Source organism: Corvus brachyrhynchos, unplaced genomic scaffold (genome assembly GCF_000691975.1).
Source record: "Corvus brachyrhynchos isolate BGI_N302 unplaced genomic scaffold, ASM69197v1 scaffold200, whole genome shotgun sequence".
Taxonomy (NCBI): Eukaryota; Metazoa; Chordata; class Aves; order Passeriformes; family Corvidae; genus Corvus; species Corvus brachyrhynchos.
Window position 1 is genome coordinate 184615 of NW_008236184.1, and position 9349 is coordinate 193963.

The 9349-nt window shown below is 38.8% G+C and overlaps 1 protein-coding gene across 1 annotated transcript in view; it reads left to right on the top strand.

Annotated features, from left to right (window-relative positions):
* HERC1 (HECT and RLD domain containing E3 ubiquitin protein ligase family member 1) overlaps positions 1-9349 on the top strand; it is a 70346-nt gene that overhangs the window by 50563 nt on the left and 10434 nt on the right. The window contains 12 exon segments of the mRNA XM_017737136.1: positions 32-173; positions 721-848; positions 2055-2182; positions 2748-2948; positions 3778-3908; positions 4845-5044; positions 5529-5643; positions 6179-6325; positions 7488-7589; positions 7726-7899; positions 8200-8493; positions 9191-9261. Of these exon segments, the coding sequence (XP_017592625.1) occupies positions 32-173; positions 721-848; positions 2055-2182; positions 2748-2948; positions 3778-3908; positions 4845-5044; positions 5529-5643; positions 6179-6325; positions 7488-7589; positions 7726-7899; positions 8200-8493; positions 9191-9261 (1833 nt within the window).

Here is a 9349-nt window from a genome sequence, read left to right on the forward strand (position 1 = left end):
CCTGCCTGTCGCCGCGCCTGTCATCGCAGCCCCGGCAGTGGGCGGCGCAGCAGCTCGTGCGCACGCTGGCCGCGCATGACCGCGACAACCAGAGCGTGCCACAGACCCTCGCCGACATGGGTGGAGACCTGCGCAAGTGCTCTTTCATCAAGCTCGAGGCTCACCAGAACAGGGTAAGCGTGAACCGCCCGGGACCACGTCCACTGTGATGCTCTCCTTGGCAGAGGAAAATAGTATTGTTTTAAAAATACACTGACTGAAATGATTTTCCACATCATTTTTTGAGATGAATTCCCTCAAAATTCTTTGGAGATTAAGTTATTGCTTGATTTAAGTTATTGCACCTCTGATGCACAAAAATGTTTAGTTTCTTTGAGGCTTCAGTTAAAGGGGTCAGGAAAGTGTTCTTATGGTATATAAAGTCAACAGGATCACTCTGAATAATTCTTAGATCTTAATTTGCATTAATTTTTCTGTCATAGTAGTTAACACTTTTGTGCAGTATTCTGTGCACTAGCAGCCTCTGGAGCATGGGGCTGTATGAAGCATGGCATCCTTATCAAGCCTGCTTAATTGCAGTAAATAATGCTATAAAAGTAGAAAAATAAATCTAGGTTGGTTGTTACAGTGTATTTCAATACCTGTCTCATTGGTTAGTGTTTGCTTAATATTAGTGAGTTTTAAATTCCAGTTTTTCCATTATTATTTTGGTATTTGTAGGTCATGACATGTGTTTGGTGCAATAAAAAGGGACTTTTGGCAACGAGTGGAAATGATGGCACCATCAGAGTGTGGAACGTGACAAAGAAGCAATATTCCTTGCAACAGACCTGTGTGCTCAACAAGCTGTAAGTTGGTTCTTTACAGCTGCCAGATATTTAGTTTAAGCTGTAATTGTGCAAGATACTGCAGGGTTGGCTGTTCTCATTATCTCCTGCGCTTAAAATCTCTCACTTGTTTTCTGTCACTGTTTATGGCATGCAAAATAAATTAAATAGCTTAAAACTGAACTTAAATATCAGCCTGGTTAGAGTCTCTTTATAGAGATCATGTTAATGCTGTTTAAAAGCATCCTTAATTAATTGATGTAACCCTGGGTTCCTACAGACATGGGTAAAATAATAGGACTGTCATATAGCAGAAAAGGGAATATCAATATCCCTTCAGTGGGTTTCAGTGGACAGCTCCAACATATAACATGATCATTGCAAGTGTGGTCATTTGAGTCAAGTGTGAAAAAAGAATTTTGGCTTCTGAGATACAAGAACTAAATGTAATTCTTCATGAGTGTCTTGGAAGTACTTTTTTTTTCATTTGGGTGTGTCCAAAAAAGAAGAAAGCAAAAGGAAAGATTGAAATCTAATTCTTTAGTGTAGTATAGGTGAGTTGAACTTGGAAGAATGAAGAAGCAATAGTGAACTACAAGGTTGTTTTGTGACAATTTCTTAGTGGTTGGCTTAGTTCTTGTTTGCTTGCTGATGTTAGATGTGGCCTTAAAAGGAATAACCAGAATACTATAACAGTATTATAAGCCTTCATTGTTCCGGTACTGCAAGCAGTAAAAAATGTGGCTGTTGTGTATGATCTTAAGGGCAATTAAAGGTATCTGTGACCCTGTTACAGTTAGCCAAAGCAGACTTCAAAATTGAATCTTAGAACAGTGTAACAACATTGTGTAATAGGAGGAAGAGTTTAAAGTAGATTTGATAGCAAGATTTGCCTCTTTTATTTCTTATCCGAGCTGTTGTTTCATTTCATGACTTCCCAGAAAAGTTTGCCTTCGCTGAAGATGTCAAATCTGAGAAATAAGTAGGTAAAGGTAAAGAGTTTCTATTTGAAACCTAATTTGAAATATCTTGGAAATAAGTAGTATCTCATTCTGTAACTTAAAGTGGTTTTAGGGGGAATGTCATGCTATGAGCAGAAAAATGTATTATGTAAATCTGCTGCGATGGCAAGACTTCAGGTTCTAACTCATATATTTTATGAGTTCTAGGTTTTACTGTCTGCTTAAAGGCAATGCCCTCTTAATTTATCTTAATATTCTGTTTCAGAGAAGGTGATTCTGAAGAAAGTCTGGGGTCACCCAGTGACCTTAGTTTATCTCTTGTCTGTTGGAGCATCAGTGGCAAGTACCTGGCTGGAGCTACAGAAAAGATGGTGAACATCTGGCAAGTCAATGGTACGTTCTGAACTGCCTGTGGGCACTTCCTGGTACAGCGTATTCCTAGGGGAGCTGCCAGGTCACTGCATGTTTGTTTACCCCAGTGTTTAACTGCCCAGTTTAAATGCTTAGCATCTCCCACAGTGTCTTGTGAACCTGTTTAAGTAGAGCAAGGCACTAACCCCAAGTGGATGTGTGATACGCACCTTTGAGAGGAAGACTTTTAAACCCTGTAATTGGTAATCTTGGAAGCTTCATTGTGTTGCTTTGCACTTACAAAAGTCACCAGTTACCCTGTGGTAATAGACAATCCCTAAGAAAAGTATAAATTTACTGGGTAGTGAAGAATTCAGCTTCCTTCCATAACAAAACTGTCTAACTTGAATGATAATTGAGATTTGTTACCTAGATTTTGTCTGCATAAGTTAGTGAACCGCTGAGTTGTATTCTTTTAACTTAGGTGAATTTGTAGTATGTCCTAGGTCTAAATAAGATCTCTTGATTTTCTTTCCCATGGAAAGTATTATTGTTTTCTTTTCTTTATGAAGATGAAGTAGTTTTAAAAGACTTTTTGATCTCCTAGGAGGAAAAGGCTTATTAGATCTTCAGCCTCACTGGGTATCTGCCCTAGCCTGGCCAGAAGAAGGGCCAGCTGCAGCATGGACAGGGGATGCTCCAGAATTATTGTTAATTGGGCGCATGGATGGATCTCTGGCACTTATTGAAGTCCTGGATATTTCAGCTATGCACCGGGTGGAACTGGAACACTGCTACAGAAAGGATGGTAAGAGACTGGATCAGTATTTGAAATTGAAAGTGTGAACACACTTGGCACTTTTTATTAAGGAAGTATATAATCATTTTTGGTTATTGTTCATGGGATATGATTTCTGGTTCATGGGAGGAGAAGAGTCTATGGGATCTCTGTCTGCACCCTGATTCCCTCACAGCAGAGGCAAACAGTTTGTAGTAACCTGGTAAAAATCCTGCCATTCCTTGCCATTGTGGACAATCAGTAGAGATCCCCTGTAGTGTCTGCTCTGTCTGCATATAGCACGTAGTCAGTGTCATTTGAATTCCTGAATGATTGCCATTTTTCCTTTATAGTTCCAGTCCCAGAGGACATCAAGTAGCACATCTTTGATGGTATTTGTGTGGATATTGCTTCTTCAGTAAGCCTGCAGGGGTTTTTTTGGCAGAATCAAGTGAAGCAGTATCTACTTGCTAAGGAAGGCAAGTTGTTTTCAGAGCATTTTTCAGAAGCCTCTCTCGGATACATGAGATGCATGTATAGTATTCAGTCTACCTTTTTTCTTTGCCCTGGTATAGTTGTTTTCACTGTGCCAGGAATATAAATTCCATTTTTTTAATAAAAAGAAGAATTGAGAAAAGTATTACAGAACAATCTCAACAGCTGTTGTTAGTGACACTGAGTTTTATCTTTACCATATAAATTCAAGAAAATTTTCAGACCAAAAGTATGTTAAGTGACATTGGTGGTGGGGGACATTGTTATGCACTTCACAGTTTAGACAACTGCACTGCAAAAACCTCTTCGGCAGGAACGAAGTTCAGTTTAGTTTAATAAATGTTTGTGTTGTCTGTTCATGCAGTGTCTGTCACATGCCTGGCCTGGTTCAATGAAGACAGACCATTTGCTGTTGGCTATTCAGATGGAAAATTGCTTATAGGAACAAAGGAACCAACTGAGAAAGGAGGAGTCATTCTCATCGATGCGCATAAGGTAGAGCTGGTCTTTTTAAAACTAACGTTGAATTTTTGTAGGTAAAATCTGTTTAAGCTGTTCTCTCTATTTGAAAGCTATTTATAAAGACAAGTGCAGATTATTTTAAAAACTCACACCTATTGCTGATACATATATTAACATAATGTATTTTGAAGGACCAGTGTACCAAATGTAAAAAAAAGGAATGATGAACCTGATACCCTATTTACTATCAGAGACTGTGAAGTGTGTACTTACAGTGACAGAAGTGAATTAAGCACACAGCTGTGCACTGACTGCACTTAAAAGACTTAATTGTTTTACTTGGTAAAAGTACTCATAATAAATTTTAATTTTGATCATGTCACATGTTTTAGTTCAGCTTCCTGGGCAAAGCAAAAGGTGTTTTTCTAAATAGGCAGTTGCAGAGGTTTAGCATCTCCGCTTCGCCATTATGTACTAATGAGTCATGAATAGTCCATGAATTATTTGTTAGGCTGAGAGGAGAATTCCTCAAATGTAGGTGTAGTGAGAGCATCTTGAATGCTTCCAAGAGCTGCTCTGAGTGTGTGAAGCAGGGCGATCCCAGAAGGGAGCACACTGTGGTAATAAATCTGTACCTGTCTTCTTACTAGGGGCTAACCTCCTTTCCTACCTCAGACTCAAAGCTACATCTGGGGGAAAAATAATCAAGAAAAGATTTGCAGTGAAAAGAAAACATCTTTTTCTGTGCTTTCCATTTATTTTCTTTCAGCAAACTTTTTAAAGTCTTTTTAATTTGATAGTTCTGAAATGTATCACTAAGACTTCATTATTGCAATTCACTATCTGTAATTTATATGAGAAAATATTTTTGTTACTAGTAATTAAAAGTTACATTAGCTCTGATAGTTAACTTTCCTCCTCCCTACTGTGTTACTTCATACCAGCTTTTCATTTTTTTAAATCCAACAGGATATGGTTGTTAGTATGAAGTGGGATCCAACTGGTAAGATTCTCCTGACCTGTGCCAAAGAGGAAACAGTGAAGCTCTGGGGCTGTCTGGGAGGATGCTGGAGGCGCCTGCATTCACTGTCCCACCCAGCTCTGGTGAATGGCATTGCCTGGTGTGCTCTGCCAGGGAAGGGACCCAAGGCCCAGCTTTTGTTAGCTACGTAAGTCTTTTTTTTGTTGTTATTTCTGTAGTTCTTTTGTAGGTCTTTTCTACCAGTCTGTAGTGTCCAGAACAAAGAAATGGGTTTGGTATTTTTTAAGTAACATTCCTTCAGTAAGTCAGTTGCCATGAGATTTGTGAAGTTCCAGAATTCAGATTAAAAAAATGAGCCTGGTTGTGTTACCAGCTGTTTTCTCCATGACCTGTGGGTGCTGGTTCTGTTTGAGATTTTTTTTTTTTGCTTCATCCAAATATTTTTTCTGAGAATATGTTGTTAGTAGAAATGGAAAAGCTACAGGGTGTGAGGAAAAAATAGCATTTACCCATTGGGAACAGGTCTTTCTACTTTAGATTGACTGATGCACTATAGTTTTTTATGGAAAGGTGCTGAAGACTACTGATATTAGAAGTTAATACCAGACCACTGATATTTTGTTAGTCAATATCTTTATTTTGTTTTTCTAATTTCTCCTGACTTGCTTTAGGGGATGCCACAATGGTTTGGTGTGTGTCTGGACTGTTCCCCAGGACATAGTAATCACATTGAAGTCCAACTCAGCTTGCTCAGAAGGATGGTGGGAGCAAGAAACAAGTGCCAAGGTAAAAGGAGGAAACTTGGTGTGTAAGAAATTCTCTGCTCATTGTGAAGTTGAGAGAGGAGAAGAATGTGAGGGAATTACTTGATTCTCAACATTTCCTGAGAGAAGAAGTTTGTTTTAAAAAGTTTACATTGCATTTGTGTATGTGTAAGCATTTTCAGAATAGGAAATTGAAAATTTTATTTGGCTAAAGATTATATTTTGATGTGTTTTCTTTCTTTCAAAAAAATTGATCAATTTATCCTAAAATTTAGTAAGAATTCAAAGTTATTTGTAGATAAGAGTCAAGATTAATTTCACCTTCATAAATTGTAATGTAGTCTTTGATGTTAATGGCATTTTGTAATGGGAGGAAAGCTGATAATGTGATCAAGATATCTATAAAATATAGTCATAGTACTGGGGTTTTTAAATTATTTAGTGGAACTTCCCCATCTCTGTGGATGATCAGTTTTTATTGCAGAATACAGATGCTGTCATGCTACTCCCTGTCCTGAAAGTAGTCCAGTGTCCCATAAGTGTGCACTTGTTTGCAGGATGGATGCAGGAAAGCAGTGGAAGTGAAGTGTGTGTTCCAGCTGAGAGGACACATCACTCCTGTCCGCACTGTTGCTTTCAGTCCTGATGGGCTGGCATTGGTGTCTGGGGGACTTGGTGGCCTCATGAATATCTGGTCTTTACGGGTAAGATCATCTTTGGTGTGGCTTGATTCTCATTTTTAGTAAGAGTATCTGAAATGGTCATGGTATCAGACCAACTTCCACCTCACCACGTGATAGATACGTTAGAGAAAGCAGGTGTAAAATAATGTTCTAACATTGTAAATAATAAAATATAAATTGAAATTGTACTTAACATTGAAGTACTTCATAGTTACGGTTTAGTATTGATTGATTCTGTACGTTTGGTCATGTTAGGCTTTGCAGAACCAGCCGCTTTCTTAGTAGGAACAATATTCTCTTATGTTGAGGGCTCTGAAGAGTCACATAAAATGGATTATTAAACACTTCTAAATCCTTAGTTATATTATCTCCTTAATGTTGAGCTTCCTTCTTGGACCAGGGTAAAAGAGCAGAGGAGGCTGCTGTTCTGCTAAGTTCTTTATTTCATAGTCTCATAGGTTTCTTGAAGGCAGAGTCCAAAGGGGGGTTACATTTTAAAGCCAAGCAGCAACAGCAGGCAAAAATAGCTTCTTCTATATGCTCCATCGATTTTTCCTCTCATAAGTGTGGATTATATTAATTGACCAATAAGATTAACACACAATTCTAGTTTTTCTTTTCTGAACCTATCCTGGTCTAATTCTAACAATTATAAGCCTTACACAAGTGTTACATAGGTATTACACAAATTTGCATATACAGTTTCTATCAGTTCTTATTGTTTATGTGAACACTCTATCTAAAAAATGTGAACAGTATAATTCTATACTTTGTCTAAAGTAAAGAATTCTGTGAAAAGGTAACACTGCTGCAGCAAAGAACTGTATTTAAGGTCTCTGCTACAGCTTTTTAATGTTTAAGGCACTTAGCATATATTTCTACTGAAAGTTAAAAATCTGTATTTCTATTTCATTTTGGTGTGGCTTCATGTATCTCAGCTTGTCCAAAGGTTTTTGTTCAATCCCTGTGCTTTGGCTTCCCTCTGGGCCTGAGTCCAGAGGAGCCTTCACTCCAACACCTTAATACAATAAATATGTGTTTTTCTGCTTTTAGGTTAAGCAGTTCAGTTTTTAAATAGTTATTGAAAGCTTGTGAGAGTATCATCCCTTAGGAATGTGTTTGTATGCACTTGAACAGAACCGTAGCTGTGTCTGTGCCTGACTCAAACCCCTTCTCTCCTTAGGATGGTTCAGTATTGCAGAGTGTTGTGATAGGGTCTGGAGCTATCCAGACTGCAGTGTGGATCCCTGAGGTTGGAGTAGCTGCCTGCTCTAACAGATCAAAGGTGAGACAGAAATGTTTGAACCTGAGTGTTTTCTGGCCCCTCTAGAAACCAAGATGCTTGGTGATAAATCAGTGGAGCTGAATGATCCTGCTTTGTGAATTTTTAATTTCTAATGTATCATACGACTGTTAAACAGGACGTGTTGGTGGTGAACTGCACCTCAGAGTGGATCTCTTCCAATCACGTGCTGGCGACGTGTAGGACTGCACTGAAGCAGCAGGGAGTTCTGGGCTTAAACATGGCTCCGTGCATGCGAGCGTTCTTGGAGCGCCTGCCCATAATGCTGCAGGAGCAGTATGCTTATGAAAAGGTAGGAGTAATGCAAATGTTTTAACATTCATGTCTGACATGAGGTCACTGTTTAGATCTCAGCTGGTTTCAGTCTTTCACCAGAGAACCCAGAAGACTTTCCTACGTTCTGCTTGCAAATATCTTTCACTATTCTCAAAGCCAATAGTCTCCTAATTTGAAAATACTTAAAATATTAGAAAAACTTTGATTAAGCAGGGAGGAAGGTATTGTTCTACAGGACTAGCTTTGAAGGACTTATATTTTAAATTGATAAATGTGTGTTTCTAACTCTTCCCTTTCTCTTCCTGCTGCCCTCCAGCCACACGTGGTGTGTGGGGACCAGCTGGTTCACAGCCCCTACATGCAGTGCTTGGCATCCCTGGCCGTGGGGCTGCACCTGGACCAGCTGCTCTGCAACCCCCCCGTGCCCCCTCACCACCAGAGCTGCCTCCCTGACCCCTCTGCCTGGAACCCCACAGAATGGGCCTGGCTCGAGTGCTTCTCCACTACCATAAAAGCTGCTGAAGCCCTGGCCAAGGGAGCTCAGTTCCCAGAGTCCTTCACTGTTCCAGACCTGGAGCCTGTTCCAGAGGATGAGCTTACTCTCCTGATGGTAAAAGTTGATTTATTGTCTCAACAGCCAAGTGTGTTGCTACTGAGCATATGGTATGATGCAGTTAACATCTCTGAGCTGTAAAGATTTATATTTAGCAACATAAGCACCAGCAATAAATGTAAGCTTATTTTTTAATTAACAGGTGGAATATACTGTCAAGATTGCTCTGTATGTGTGTGTGTAATGAGTGCAAGTCAGTTGCATGTTAAAATACAAAACAACCCGAAACTGTGACAGTAATTTTCATATGTGATAGAAGTAAGAAATGTAGAGCTTTGTTAATGATATTTTAAGAGTAGCGTTTTGTCACATTCCTACACCAAATTATTTTGCTAGTGTCAATTTTCTTCATGACTTGTTACGTATAGCAAACCAGAAATTTTTGGTTAAGAATTTTTTATAAGCAAGCTTGTAACATTATAAGCTCATATTTGCAATTGAAATTTTAAAAAGCCCTAAGCATCAGTAAATAGAAAAAGATTTCTTTGTCGTGAATTACGTTTTTTTTTCTTTGATTTGGATTGCAAGTCATGGATAACAGTGTCATTGCTAGTCTGCACACATTTGTTCTTATTGCTAAATTGTTTGGAACAATTTAAATATTGTTCTTAAAAAGGAAAATATGTATTATGTAACAGAAAAATAATGTGCATCTCTTGCGCTGAATGTGGTAACTGTGGCTTTTGCTGTGTAGGATAACAGTAAATGGATCAATGGCATGGATGAACAGATCATGTCTTGGGCAACATCAAGGCCAGAGGTCAGTAAAATTGATGGTTTGGAGGGTATTTTATTCCTTTGAAACATGGCAAGCTTTTGAAAGTACTCTTGTTCTAAAGCCTCCTTTCACGCT